Below are 15,936 nucleotides of genomic sequence, written 5' to 3' on the forward strand. Positions count from 1 at the left end.
GGATTTGTTGCATGACAACAAAAATTGCTGTAACAGAAAGCCATCGAAGTGAGATTATAAAAGAAAGAAATCAATTAAGTGGTTCTGATGAGGGAGAAGAAGGCTAGCTGAGGTCAAAGCAGGAGCTGATACCCTGCAAACTCATCCTCAACATGCACACTCCTGAGGGGGATATCTGTGACATTCCTCCAGAAAGTTCCCAACTGTCTTCATGTTAATGCCTTGCTCTAGGGAAAAACAACCTTAATTTGACAATGGCAAGGCCTTCAGCATCCTTGTAGCTCTTCTTTAACATATGAAAGTTCTTTTGAAAACCTCTTTTCTTTACCTCCCCCAACTCCCAAGTATAGAAACAGCCACTCCTCACAACCTTTCTCACGCCCCACATGAGAAAGCTGCTCTTTCTGCCCAGGGGTCCTGTCCCCAGGCTTTAATAAAATCACCATTTGGCACCAAAGATGTCTCAAGAATTCTTTCTTGATCATCAGTTCTTGAACCTCACCCCATCAAACCTCACCTACATTCCAAAAACTATATCAGCTTTTCATATATCCCAAACATGAAGTATAATCAGGACTCCTGAGGAATTCTAATTGGATTCTAAAAAAAATTGAGAAACCAGGAGAGCTACTATTCTCATCTCCCAGAGCTAAATGATCTCTTTTCTCTTCCTTCTGTAAATCTGTTCCTTATGCTCTTTATTTGTTTCTAATTATTTTAAGGAGTTTCCTCTTCTTCACTAGCACATTAGAAAGATAGCTGTCCATCAGCCTCAGAATAGGCAAGCTGAAGAGGCTGAATATTGTGTATCAATCCCTCTCCAAATTTTTATGACATCATTTGCTTAACAAATCTTGAGACAGAAGATATTCTAGGGGATCCCTGGGTGGCTCAGCAGTTTAGCGCCTGCCTTTGGCCCAGGGTGCCATCCTGGAGTCCTGGGATCGAGTCCCGCGTCAGGCACCCTGCATGGAGCCTGCTTCTCTCCCTCTGCCTGTGTCTCTGCCTCTCTCTCTCTGTCTCTCTCTCTCAAGAATAAATAAATAAATAAATAAGTCTTAAAAAAAAAAAGAAGATATTCTAAAATCGTCCAGAGATTTTATTTTTATTCACATTATCATGTCATATAGCTCAATTATTAAATGAGATACTATAAATAAACTGTGAAATGTGTTACAAAAGATTGAAATGAGCATACTTGAAACTTAAAGTGTATTTTTGTTCTGCACAGTGATACTAGCAGTGGCAGATAAGCTTTTTGTTTTGTTTTATTTTGTTTTAAATGAGCCTGCTCTTATATTTAATAATTCTGAGAATTTTAGCTAGAGGGGATCTTGATCATCCAGACAGCCATCTAATCCCAAGGCAAGACACTGAGCTCCAGAGAGGTTGTGAATTTCCCAAGACAATGTTTGTTATAGAGTGTGAAGTGGCAATGGTAACGCTATCCTGAGTTACAGTTCCTAGCAGCCAAGAACCAGAAAATACAACCAAAAAAATTTTTTTTAAAGACAAATGTGTCCTGATCTTGTCCTAGTGTATTTCTGGCCACAAGGAACATCAACAACCAGTAAATTAACATGTTACTGATGAAGTTTTGGAATATAGGTGAGTTTTGGTGGGTGAGGTCTGGACCCGACAACCAAGAAATAATTCTTGAGATGTCTTTGGTGCAAAATGGTGGTTTTATTAAAGCACAGGGACAAGACCCATGGGCAGGAAGAGCTGCTGCCCTGGGCCTGTGAGGGGTGGCTGATTATATATCTGGGAGTTGGGAGGGGTTTGAGGATACTGTACTTACTCTCTAAGGAATTTTGGAAGCCAGTTCCCAGGACCTTGAGTGTGCTAGTTATTGTTGGGGAAAAGATCATTTATTACTGTCTAATAAAATTTGAGTCATGAGACCCTTCTATACGATATCTATACATCTGTGGGCTATGTGCTTGGAGGATGATTTCCAACATGTATCTTGGGGGATAGAGATAAAGGAAATTTCTAAAGGAATTTTTATATGTTAAAGTATACTTATAGGATCCTGGGGTCAGGCTAAGATTACCTTCTGCCCTTAGCAAAGTATGAACATCGAGGCAGTTGAGTCTGTAGAGGAATTTCACACTCCCTGTTTCAAGGACTTGTCAATGTGCTTTGTCCTCAGTTAGTCCCCTGTTCTCCCATCATTACTGGCTATTAGAAACCTTCAGATTTCCACATGGTGATGATTTTTGAGAAATGAAAGCTGAAACTTGCCTTGAAAGACAAGCATCAAATATTAAAAGATGACTGAATAGAGAGAGACAGAGAGAGAGAGAGAGAGAGAGAACTCCAGAGAAATCTACCTGTGAAATGTTCACTTACATTTCAAAAGGGGATGACACCCAGGACAGTAGGAACATTTCAAAAGTTGTAAACCAGAGAGGTGTCTAATCAACCCTAATAAAGAGATTTATTTTCATTCCAAAGGGCCAGAACCAAGGGACTTTACTGTTTACTTTCTATGGAGACGTTTTTCTTTAGGAAGACTAGTTTTCTATTCTCTCAGGAAAGGAGGACTACCACGCAAGCCATCTTACATAAATTCACAAAATCATAATTGTGGTGGTCTTCTCCAGTAGAACAATCCCTATATGTGCAGGCCTGACCATTTGGCTCTCATTGCATTTCCCTGAGGTGTACAGAAGTGAGATGTGCAGAAATTACATGGTTATTAGTGTGAGTAATAATAATATCCTTTGACTCGGACATCTCATATTTGCATTCAGGAAAATATAAATAAATATAGATGCTAAAAATGCACCATTGGGGAATGGTGGTGTAAGGAGCTCTGTGTATCCTGTCTCATGAAACAAACACAATTAATAAAACTGATAAAAACAAATGAACCATGAACAATAGGTAGGCAAATTTGTTAGTAGCAGTCACTTTATGAGAAAAACAAAGCATTCTTTCACACTAAAAACAAGAAACACCAGAAATTGTTTTAAACCCACAGGAAAAGAGATTTGATAAAGGTAATTATTTCATTATAAAAGAAGATTTTAAAATATACACCTTCTTTCTTCTATTAACCGTGTTATAAAGCAACTATAAATCACAATGTGTTTGTAATCATACTATTGGAATTATAACAATAGAAATATAAAATGTATAACAATAATGGCACAAAAGGGGGAAGAGTAAATAGAGCTCTACAGAATTCATATTTCTATCTAACTGGAGTTGAGTATAAATCTAATGAAGATTCTGATAAGTTAAGGTATATAAGGTAAGCCATAGGGCCACCATTAAGAAAATAACTAAAAGTGTGAAAAATCATTACAGAAATTAAAACTAGAAACTATTCATTTAATAAAAGAAAGTAAAAAATGAATAAAGAGAATTCTATGTATTTTAAAGTAGAAACATATAGAAAACAAAAGGCAAAATGGCATACATAAACTCACATATATCGATAATAATGTCAAATATCAATGGATTAAATAATCCATTCAAAAGGCAGAGATTGTCAGACTGGATAAAAAAAAAAAAACAAGATCCAAATATATGATGTCTGTGAAGGATATACTTTAAATTCAAACATATAAATATTTTGAAACTAAAAGGAGAGAAAAGGACATGCTATGCCAACAAGCATAAGAAAGATGGGGTGTCTAACATTGCTATCTTGCTAACATTAGACAAGATAGACTTTAAGACAAAAAGTTTACTATAGACAAAAGGGATGTTTTCTGATGATAAAATGATCAGTCCATCAAAAATACATGACAATTAAACATATATGCCCTTAACAACAGAGCCCTAAATAAAAGAAGCAAAATCCGACAGATTTTGAAAAAAGACACTCAATTTAACAATAATAGTTGGAGACTTCAATGGTAATTTCAGGAATGGATAAAACTAAAGAGAAAGTTAGCAAAGAAACAGAACACTTGAATGACCTTGTAAGTCAACCAGACCCAATAGATATCTATAAAACACTTCACCCAACAACAGCAGAATATAATTTTTCTCAAGAGCACATGAAACAAATGAATAGAAGTCACACCATAAGACAAATCTCCATAACTTTAAAAAGACTGACATCAAACAAAATATTTTCTCTGATCACAGTAGAATGAAATTGAAAATCAAGAGCAAAAAGAAATTTCACAAATATTTGGAAATTAAAAACATACTCTTAAATAATCAATTGATTACAGAAGAAATCACAAGGGAAATTAGAAAATATTTTGAGGTGGATGAAAATGCAAGCTACAATATATCAAAGCTTCTAGGGTTCAAGGAATTTTTAAAAAAAGATATCAAATAAAAAACCTACCTTCCATATTAAGGTATTGTAAAAATGAGCAAACAGAATCCAAAGTGACCAGAAGCAAAGAAATATATGAGAGTCAAAATTAATGAAATAGACAAAAGGAAAACAATAGATAAAGTCAAGAAGTAAAAAATTGGTTCTTTGAAAAGATCAACAAAACTGACATTCTCCTAGCTAGGTTGACAAAGAGGAGATTCAAATTACTAAAATCATGACTGAATAAAGGAACATTATAGACCTTACAAAATTAAGAAGGATGATAAGGAAACACTGAGTAACCATATGCCAACAAAAGATTATTTAGGTGAAATGGACAGGCTTTGGCAAAGATACAAACTACTGAAACTGATTCAATATAAAAAGAAAAGCCTAATAGAGCTACAAAAACTAAAGAGATGGACTTTATAATTTCACAACTTCCCACTAAGAAAAGCCCAGGCTCAGCTGACTTAACTGGTACATTCTACCAAGCAATATAGGAAAAAATACGAATCCTTTATAATCTCACTCAAAGCATAACAATTCCATTTACAATGGCATCAAAATTAATATGCTTAGTGCTTGGGATGCCTGAGTGGCTCAGCGGTTGAGCATCTGCTCAGGGCATGATCCCAGGATCTGGGATCCAGTCCTATATTGAGCTCCCAGTAAGAAGCCTGCTTCTCCCTCTGCCTATGTCTCTGCCTCTCATGAATAAATAAATCTTTAAAAAGTTAATATGCCTAGTGTTAAGTTTTATATAAAGGTGGTGTGAAACTTATAAGCTATTTTGGAAAAAAGTTATAGAAGACCAATAAATGGAAAAACAACCTGTACTCATAAATGAGAGGAATTAACACCATTAAAATGGCAATATTCCCAAAATTATCTACAGATTCTTCCCAATCTCTTTCAACATCTCAATGGCATTATTGCAGAAATAGACAATGTATTCCTAAAATTCATATGAAAATGTAAGAGATCCAGAATATCCAAAATCTGGATATTAAAAATATTAAAAAGAACAAAGTTGGTTGTCTCATAATTTTCAATTTCAAAACCTACTACAAAACTACAATAATCAATATGATGTGATACTGACATAGGTTAGACATATCTAGAATTGTGTTTCTGAAAACAAATCCTTGTATTTATGATCATTTTTTTTTTTACAAAAATGACAGAACAATCTAGTGGAGGAAGAACGGCACTTCCAACCAATAGTGGTAGAGCAACTGGATATCCACATGCACAGTATGCAGCAGTTCCCCTTCTTTACACCACATAAAAGTTCACTTAAAATGGATCACAGAGGAGATCCCTGGGTGGCTTAGCGGTCTGGCGCTTGCCTTCGGCTCAGGGCGTGATCCTGGAGTCCCGGGATCGAGTCCCACATCGGGCTCCCTGTGTGGAGCCTGCTTCTCCCTCTGCCTGTGTCTCTGCCTCTCTCTCTTTCTCTCTGTGTCTCTCATGAATAAATAAAATAAAATCTTTAAAAAAAATGGATCACAGACCTGATTATAAGAGTCAAAATTATAAACTCTCAGAATAAAATATTAGAATAAATCTTTGTTACCTTGGGTTGGTCAAATCTTTTTAGATGTGCCACCAAATACACAAGAACAACAACTAAATATATATAAATTGGACTTCATTCAAATTAAAAGCTTTTGCACTTCAAAGAATACCATCAAGAAAATGAAAACACAGCCCACAGAATGGTATGAAACATTTGCAAAACATATTTATGATGAGGGACTTGTATTCAGAATATAAAAAGAACATTTACTATTTAATGATAAAAAGACAGAAATGAAAATAGACAAATGATATGAAAAGACATGTCTCCAAAGAAGTTACACAAATGTTTAAAAACTACATGAAATGACATTCAACATCATTAGCCATGAAGGAAATGCCATTCAAAACCATAATGAATATCAGTTCATCCCAACAGAATGGCTATAATTTAGAAAAGAAAAAAAAAAAAAGACATTAGCAACTGTTAGCAAGAAATCAGAGAAATGTGGAGAAAATGAGAACCCTCCTACATTGTTGGTAGGAATATAAAATGGTGCAGCCACTTTGGAAACACTTTGGTAGTCTCATAAAAAGTGAAACAGAGTTGCCATATAACCCACTGATTCTATTTCTAGGTACATAATCAATACAACCAAAACCAGAGGTCTGCACAAAAAAAAACTTACACATGACTGTCCATTGCAGAATTATTCACACTAGCCAAAGAATGGAAACAACCCAAATGTCAATGGATACATGAAATGTTGTCTACCCATACAGTGCTATTGTATTTATCTAAAGAAAGGAATAAAATACTGATACCCACTACAGCAGTGATTCTTGAAAACATGTTACACAAAATAAGGCAGTTACAAAATACCACTTATTATGTATAATATATGTAAAAATTTATGTACAGTAGCAAGAATAGATGAATTACAAAGATAAAATAGAGATTGGTGGTCACCTACAGCAGGAGGGTTGGGAAGTAAATGAGCGAAGTCTGTTCACGGGAATAGGCTTTCTTTGTGGGGCAATGAAAATGCCCTGAAACTGATAGTAATTATTGCTGTAAAATCCTGTAACTGTTAAGTAACTCAACTGTACACTTTAAATACGTTGTATATTACGTGAATTATATTCTAATAAAGCTATTACATTAAAAAGCCGTTGGCATTCTTTAGCATCTGTCTACCGATTGTATGTTGCCTGTGAAAATGTCAAAGTCTAAAGTGCTGACTTAAATGTCGGTGGGCTAGACAATCCCCAGCCAAGGCTGCATCCTCGGGAACAGCATCCTTGGTCCTAAGTCATCTGGACCAGCTCTGGTCTGCTCACCATCCAGGATCCACACATGGTCTCTCCCTGCCCAACCCTCACCAGCCCGGGGCTCCAGGCTTTACCTTGTAGCTACAGAAATCTCATGCTGAAAAGGCAAAAGAGCTTCAGTGTCTCAGTATTTCCAGGAGAACTCATGAGGTTTCTGCTGATGGAACCAGTTCAGGTCCTAGGATCACCTTTCCTTCTGAACCAATCATGACAGCAAGAAGACCAGAGACTATGTGGATTCAGTGAGGCCTCTGTAACTTGCCCACTAGCCCTAACATGATCACTGTGGGTAGGGGACACGGAGATGCACACTGACTTGACAGTCATGTGCAATTTCTCTCTGCATGGCTAAGAGTAGGCAAAGGAGGGTTCACTGAGGAGACAGCGATGTGGTTGGGGGAGAGACCAGAAGCACCATCAAAGCTAACCAAGCAAACAGACGGAGGAAGGAAATGGAAAAAATCAGCAGTTTATTTAATGCATGTCCTGGTCAGGATATTAATTGGTTTATGTTTTATCCTAAGAAATATTGTCTGTAAACAGTTGTAAATATGAGCATGGATTGTTCAGATTAGTAGCTCAGAAAACGTATGTTGGCTGCAGTGAGACATCTATTCCCGGTAAGTACTGGATCACCAGCGTCCCCTAGACCTTCTTGAAGCACACAGCCCTCACCAACAGCTCTCCAAGATTCCCCAGTGATTTTACAGTAACTCATAAACCTCTGATAGCAGAGGCTGAGTTCAGGCTAAAGAGCAAGAAGAGACCTTATCAGAGAGATAAAGTACCAGCCGGTCAATCAGGGGCCACCTGCACTTCCAGAGGTTGCCTTCCTGGAATGCAGCATCTCTTCTCCACAGTAAGATCGTTTTATGGGTCACTTACCTACTAGAGGCCAGATCTTGTGCAAAGGGCTGTCAGGATACAAAGATGAATAGGACACTATCCCCGCCTCTGAAGAGTGAAGCTGGAGAAGAGACGACCATCCTCAGGTCTATGGATGACCAGCGGGAACTGTCTTCCATGAGGTCAGGGATCTAAACCTGTTTGACCCTGGCTCCTGGTAGGTGAAGTGCTTCTGGGCACAGAGGCATCCGGCAAACACATACATGCTGGATGGCCAAGGGCAGAGATGACATGAACTCAGTCATTATGGCTGCATCATTCAGAGATCATGGTTTCTGCTGTGGAGGTAAACAGCTTCCAGGAATAGGCGGCATTTTCCTGGTCTTGAAAGACAGCTGGAATTTACACACAGCTGGAGAAGGAACTACATGAAGAAAGCGTGAGGGGCTTCCAGGAGGAAGTGCCATTGAAAACAAAACCAAAGACAAGGTGGCAGGAAATGAAGAGAATATTTTGTACAAAGAAAACTAAATTCTCTAAATCTGGCTAAAGAGAAAAAAGTGGAGAAAGAGCTACATAAAATAAACCAATGGCTTTTTAGGGGCAGGGTGGGAAGTGGAAATGAGCTTCTGGCTGCAGAGCTGAAGAGCTTAAAGACAGGTAGGAAGTAAAGGGGTGCCGCAGTCTATTTCTGGTTTTGTGCCTGTGGGGCGGTAAGGGCAGGCAGGCACCTGGCCTTGGGAATCCAAAACAGAGGATGATCTTGGCCGACCAAAAACAACCATAGCCTGTAGGAACTGAATCAGGTTTTCATGAAACTGTGGGCTTCTGTCCTAACAAAATCAATCAAAATTCTTATTTCCCTAACCATGCCTTGCAGAAGTATTTCTCTATCCCAGTAAATTCTGTGATAAATCACCACCACAGTTTTTTTTTTTTTAAGTGAATGATTGAAGGCCTTTTTCCCTCAAGATTTTAATGATATTCTAACAAGCAAAAACACATATTTTTAACAAGGACCATATCCTTACTTTTTTTTCTGAACGAATGAGTTAAAGTGTTGCCTCCTTCCCTTAAATATTTGTATTTTATTTTAGCTCTCTTATTAAATATTTTAACAAATTATTCAACACAGGTTATGCTCATTTTAAAGCCTCTGCTGCACAACTCAAATAACTAGAAAAGCCATTGTCATGTTGATTAAAAGTAGGTGTCACTATTTTTAGACGAACACTTTAATCATTGTAATTGTGTTAGTAATTTTCATACTTACTGCCTGAAGCACTGGAGTTGAAGACAGCCGTGCCTTAGGGGTCTAGTTTGCTGCTATAAAGAAAAAAACAAACAAACAAACAAAAAACTGAGAGCTGATTCCTAAAAAGAGGCAGAGACTTGCTCATTCTGTAGCGAACACAGTAGTACGCCAGGATATATTTCAAATTAAACAGTCACAGCAGTGCATTTTGTGTGGGTCTGATACTCTCAGAAGATGCTCTGAATTACTGAGGTCATGATAATCATTCCCTCATGGAACAGGGAATATCTCATTTCCGAAAAAGAAAAAAGATGTCTCTAGGCATAATTACAAATTGATAATTAGTTTTGAGAAACAAGTAGCCTGAGGGAGATCCGAAGAACCCTAAGCAAACCAGAAAGCCACTGTGCAGGGAAAACCTAGGTGGTGCTTCTTAAAGGGAGATGTGGGATAACCTGGCTCAGAACAGTCAGGGGAGAGTTGGGTAGGAATAAGATATTTGTACTGAATCTCAGAACATTACAATCAGTATCCATGAGCAAGGTTCCTAGAATCTGTATTTTATTATTTATTTATATTTTTAAATATCTTATTTATTTGAGACAGAGAGCATGCACAAGCAGGGGGAGGGGTAGAGGGTGAAGCAGGTTCACCGCTGAGCAGGGATCCCGAATAGGGCCTCGGTCCCAGGACGCCGGGATCATGACCTGAGCCGAAGGCAGATACTCCAATGAATGAGCCACCCAGGCACCCTAGAATCTGCATTTTAAAAAGCTCTCTAATTTTCTAGAACTAAGATTTTAGAATTCCTTCACAAATGTCAGTGATTGCCATTGTTAAAAAACAAAACAAAACACCATTTAAAAAATGTTTTTAAAACAAAACAAAACACTATTTTAAAAATGTTTTCCGAGCAGTCCGGGTAGTGCAGCGGGTTAGCGCCGCCTGCAGCCCGGGGTGTGATCCTGGAGACCCAGGATCGAGTCCCACGTCGGACTCCCTGCATGGAGCCTGCTTCTCCCTCTGCCTGTGTCTCTGCCTCTCTCTCTCTCCCTCTCTCTCTCTGAATAAATAAATAAATCTTTTTAAAAAAATGTTTTCCAAGCTACTTTATTTAGGGGGGCACATTCAGGTGTGTCTTGTATAAGGACAAGTAAAAATAAAGAGACAATTCTCTCTCTGGAAAATAGAGGGGAAGACACTGCTCTATGCTCCTATTTCTCAGAGCATTTACTTTAGAAAAATTATCCTTATAAGTACTCCTTCCTCTCTTTGAAATGTATATAAGTCCTTATGAACACTAGATGGGTCTTTTGTCAACTTTATGATCTGGGAATGTCTTTCTCAAGGACCTGAGAAATGCAGACGTTAGAATAGTTGAGGACTAGTCACGTTCATCTTGGAGACCTGGGTTGTACCTCTTTGGTTCTAGGAGGGGATGGTATTACTTTCTCTCTTCCCAGTCTCCCCCAGACTGCCCCAGATGTGTGTCCCATTCAGCCCAAACGTTTATTCAGTAGCAAAGGCAGTCTTCCTCTACTGTTTATGGAGAGAACACCGGGATTTTGTTTTTAATTACAGCTCCCCAACAGTCACCCAAGTGAACTGCTGACAAGGACACGTGAGCCGCCCTGGTGGTGACGACAGCTAACCTACTGAGCATATCGCTGTTAAAGGCAGGACAATTCAATTTCTTTGGCACTAGCAGTAGAAATAAGACAAGGTCATGGGTTACCAGGTCGCAGCTCTGCTTTATGTATTAGCTGTGCTCCTGGAAAACAAAGAAACAAAGACACACATGTAGTGTTAGGAACATGGCAAGTGGCCCCAGGTGGAGTTGCTTACACTAAGCCTCACACCCAGGCTGGGGTCTGATTGGGTTGGACCGAAGCTGAAATGGTCCAATGTGAGGCCTGTGGTGCACATAATTTTGCTTTCCGGCTCACAAGTAGATTAGCCTTATTAAATGATCGTGAACTGCAGTGGCCTCTAGGGAGAACTTTTAACCCCAGATAGGCTCAACCATTTATGAGGCACCCTTGAGAAAAAGGGGCCTCAGCCAGGCACTCAGGATAAAGGGGAGCTTCAAGTGAACAGGCTGAGACCCACAGGGGCACCCCTTTGCTACAGAGCCTGCATATGGGACCCTGGGAAAGCTGGCCGAAGCTGCAAAAAGTGGGCATCCTTGCAAGTCACTATCCCTAGATCTCTGAGATGAGCACCCTTAACCTCCAGTGAGATCAAAGTGACAGCAGGTGTGTCACTTGTTAATTCTGCCTCGGGCTGTTTTATCTGTGACAGTTGAACAATGTACATTTACTCACTTCCTTCTCACATAAGGAGGCCTTCTGAGAGCAGCAGTAGGAGTCTGTATAATAGCAACCTCCCCGCCTAGCACAGGGCCTGGCAAACACTTGCCTTCTCCATAAAGCTGCTGTTTTAGAAAGTCTTTTATTTCCATTGTAATGCACATAGGAAAATAAAGACTGCCCAAATGAGAACAAGCAGCAGCTTTGTTTTCGGACTGTAGCAGATTTTAAAGGAGTCCCTCACCATCACCTGCATTTGGGCAGATACTCAAAGGCAGGCATAGGACTAAAAGAGCTCGAGAAGGGGGAAGAGACAGGGCTTCAGAGGCACACTGCTTGGCCACTGGGGTGGGGAAGTAGAGAGGGGCCAGCCAGAGCCGGCACCCTGTATGAATGGGGAGGAATGTGGATTTGGCTTTCTGCAGTTGGTCCAAAGTTAGAAGCAGAGGCAAAAATTAGAGAAGCTGCCAGTTATTAAGCAAGCCCTTGCGACTTTGAACTAATTGTTTTCAGGAATTACTGTTTGACTTCCTTGACTAGAAGGTCCTAGATTTAAGAAATTTACAGTTTAACTTGTAGAAAAAAAATTTTTTTTGAAGATGAAATAATCTCTCTCTGGCGGGACAGATGGCCTCAAAATTTTATTTCCTCTGTGAACATTAACTGGTTTTGTTTCTAACGCAGTGATCTCAAATATATTGTCTATACTTAATGAATTCACAAATGCTCTTTAAACCAGTTAAGACAACCTACTGGTTCCTTCATTAATTAATGAGTAAAACGAAGTTGCTGACATATGTACATTGTGTATGTTTATGAGTCATGCTTTTAATGTTTTGAAACGTTTAATTTTAACATAGATGTGTTAAAAACACCAATATGTGAAGCTTTTCCATGTTTATTCCCATACAAGTCTTCACACAGCGCCTTGCATGTAGTGTGTGTCCAATACATGTCTGATGAACAGCCTCTCCATTAATAAGAATGGCTAATAGTGAACCCGTAGATACATTTCCTTCACTCCTTTTTAATCGCAGGAATATAATCTTATAATCTTTAATAAAAATAATATTTCAGTAGTTCTTTTTTAATGGAGTAGTTAAGGGTTTTTGGCTTACTAAATAAGCTGATCAAAATGTGGAAATAAGGTGTATATATTGACTTATATATATTAAATGACAAGAAATAACATGCATTTTTTAATGAAAAATGTGGAGTATACACATATATCATAATCCCAACAAAAAAAGGTAAACACCACTCTCAAAGTTCCATACTACCAGGTGACATTTCTCAGAACAGGTATCTTTATAAACTCCAAGTCCATAATTTGGCACTTGAAATGGATTTCATTGCTTATAACAACATAAACAATTTCAGAATGAAGTTTTCCACATCCATGTAAGGAAGATCTTCAGCTACTTGATAGAAACCAATATGTGAACTAGCCAAAAAATACAGTGGGCTTTAAGCAGAAAAACATGAGAGAATAAATAAGCTATAGAGACATTGCATGAGGAATAATGACAGATACAGCTTTGAAATGAATGTATAATTTACAGAAAGTAAATATATTTGTGGAGTAGTTCTATTCAAAAGTAAAGCAGTTTCATATAAATTTCAGCAGCAACATATAAAAAGGATGATATGTAATGCCCAGTAGGTTTTAGCTAAAGAATGAAAAGCTGTATTAGCAGCAAAGAAATCAATCAATGTAATTCGCTCTATTAAGAGAATAAAGGAGAAAAACCATATGATCTTCTTAATAGGTGCAAAAAAGCATTTGACAAAATTCAATACCTATTCCCGAAAACAACTTTGCACAGATGGGAATAGATGGAGCTTTTTCAATCTGATAAAAAGCATCATAAGAAAAATCTACAGTTAACACCACACTTAACAGTGAAATATTGAACTTTTTCCCAATAAGATGAGAAGAGAGTCGAGGATCCTCATTCTCACTATTTCTATTCAACACTGTATTGCAGGTTTGCTTACATGAAAACTTCTAAGGCATTTAAAAACACCTACTAGACCTCATCATTGGATTCAGCAAAATCACAGGCAGACTACAAAGTTAGCAGATAAAAACCTACTTTTAAATATATAGTAGGAGCACAGATTTCAAAAATGAAAATACAGTTTATTTATTTATTTATTTATTTATTTATTTATTTTGAAAATACAGTTTAAAAATCCATTTACAGGGCAGCCCCAGTGGCGCAGTGGTTTGGCGCCGCCTGCAGCCGGGGGTGTGATCCTGGAGACCCGGAATCGAGTCCCAAGTCAGGCTCCCTGCGTGAAGCCTGCCTCTCCCTCTGCCTGTCTCTCTCTCTCTCTCTCTCCCTCTCTCTCTCTTTCTCTGTGTGTGTGTGTCTATGAATAAATAAATAAAATCTTAAAAAAATAAAATAAAAATCCATTTACAATAGTAACAAGAGACATAAATTATTTAGGACATTTTTATTCACCAAAGATTATAAACATTCTGTCTTGATGTCTACATGCATGTTGGACCTTGGGCAGAGTTTTATACACAGTCTAATTTGATCTTCAAACAGCTTTTGAGGTAGATTTTTTTTTCTATATCATTTGTCCAAATGACACAGTAATAAAGAGACAGAGAAAGAATAAAAACATGTACCGAGGGATCTAATCATCTTGTGTCTACTATATGTACCTTAGGGAAAGTCATAAAGTATGTTATTAGTCCATTAATATTCTAATGGGAACATTTTTCCGTAGATATTGATAGACCAAAAATGGTCTTGGAAAATTTTATTTTTTAATTTTTTTAAGATTCTTTTTTTTTAAGTAATTTGTACCCTCAATGTGGGGCTCGAATTCACAACCCTCAGATCAAGAGTCACACACTCCACCTACTGAGCCAGCCAGGTGCCCCAAATTGTGTGTATTTTAAAGTATTTTTATTCATTATAAACAAATGCTATAGGATAAGATAGATTCATGTAGGGAAAAAGCAAAATAAATTTTAAAACAAGAAAATGGTGCTAATAGAAATAAAAATTGGTGTCCCAATAAAGGGCACAAAGAAATATACTTCAATATGCTTAGTTTTTTAAACGTCTTGAAATATTAAAAGTACTCAAGTCACATGGAATTAAAATGAAACATTAACAAATGCGTGCATAAAAAACTATACTGCTGTCTTGGCAGTCCCACCTACTGCTTTGATGACTTGTTGGAAGAACTTACATAGCTCAACATTATTATTATTATCATGGTTAAGATTTATTACAGGAAAACATAAAGGACAAGAACAACAGGGAAAAAAAATATACACAGGTGAAGGCTAGAAAGGACACTTAACGAATTTCTTGTCCTTTTGCATGGTCTGTGCAAAGATATCTTTTATCTTCAACTGTGAACTATAAGGTCCCATGATGCTCTTGCTGGGGAAATTCTTTAAAGGTGGCTGGTCATCAACCTACAAATTATTAGCCACGGTGTGAACCCCAGATATGGCACCAGGTGCGCATCACAAACCTTAGTACTCACTTTCAACATGTTGACAAACTCTTTCACCCCTACCCACCACTTCCAGGTATGCAGAACATCATTACCCAGGAACTACGTGAACAGGCCTGATACAGGGTCTTCACCATGGCTATAGTCATATGTGAGCACTAAAGGAAACAGATCCATTACATTAGTTATTTTTTTGAAATTGCATGAGGGCATCTATAGGGAGAATGTTGAAAGGATTTGTGCCTGGAATTCTGACAAAGGCCTTTCTTGAAAGATAAGAAAGTGTCAGGAAAGGACAGATCAGGCTAATAGACAACCTGTTCAAGATGCTAAGGTCAGGACATAACTTGTACTGGGCAGCTAACTCCTGTCTATGACAGGACTATCTCTGCCAGGGGTCAAGATCCCGGGATACAGGCTGACATCGTAAACAGGGCATAGCATAAGAGTCTGTGTTCTTCCTAATTGCATACTTTTGTGTAGTTTGATAACATAGATGGATAAATAGACCAACTACCCTTTGAACTTCTGATAAATGTGTAAGAGATGTATCTTATAAATATTAAAAAATTTTACCTATATCTGATGCATCCTTATGTACCCTGCTTTAGCTCAATATGCACTTAACATTTATTTTGGTATACTGACACAATCTGAGCATGTTAATAAGTTGATATGCATAAAATATTTTTTCCAAAGATCTTTTTTTTTTAAATATCTTATATATTTATTTATGAGAGACAGAGACATAGGCAGAGGGAGAAGCAGGCTCCCCACAGGGAGCCCAATGCGGGACTCAATCCCAGGACCCCCGGATCACACTCTGAGCCAAAGGCAGATGCTCAACCACTGAGCCACCAAGTGCCGTCCAAAGATCATTTTGATTCTGTACATGA

The 15,936-nt window shown here is 38.0% G+C and overlaps 1 protein-coding gene across 17 annotated transcripts in view; it reads right to left on the minus strand.

The window, feature by feature from the left end:
* Nucleotides 1-15,936, minus strand: part of LOC119871826 — a 247,631-nt gene that overhangs the window by 95,228 nt on the left and 136,467 nt on the right. For 8 of the 17 annotated variants that reach the window (XR_005359379.1, XR_005359364.1, XR_005359367.1 and 5 more), the window contains 2 exons: nt 9,261-9,313; nt 6,133-8,253 (listed from right to left, as the gene is read on the minus strand). Coding sequence is in view for 3 of the 17 variants with exons in the window: in XM_038536336.1 (XP_038392264.1) it covers nt 8,136-8,253; nt 9,261-9,313 (171 nt within the window). In the remaining 14 variants the exon portion in view is untranslated. Of the gene's footprint in view, nt 1-6,132; nt 8,412-9,260; nt 9,314-15,936 lie in introns of those variants that run through there. The other 9 variants (XR_005359372.1, XR_005359373.1, XR_005359366.1 and 6 more) reach the window with 3 other exon arrangements.

Source organism: Canis lupus, chromosome 5 (genome assembly GCF_011100685.1).
Source record: "Canis lupus familiaris isolate Mischka breed German Shepherd chromosome 5, alternate assembly UU_Cfam_GSD_1.0, whole genome shotgun sequence".
NCBI lineage: Eukaryota > Metazoa > Chordata > Mammalia > Carnivora > Canidae > Canis > Canis lupus.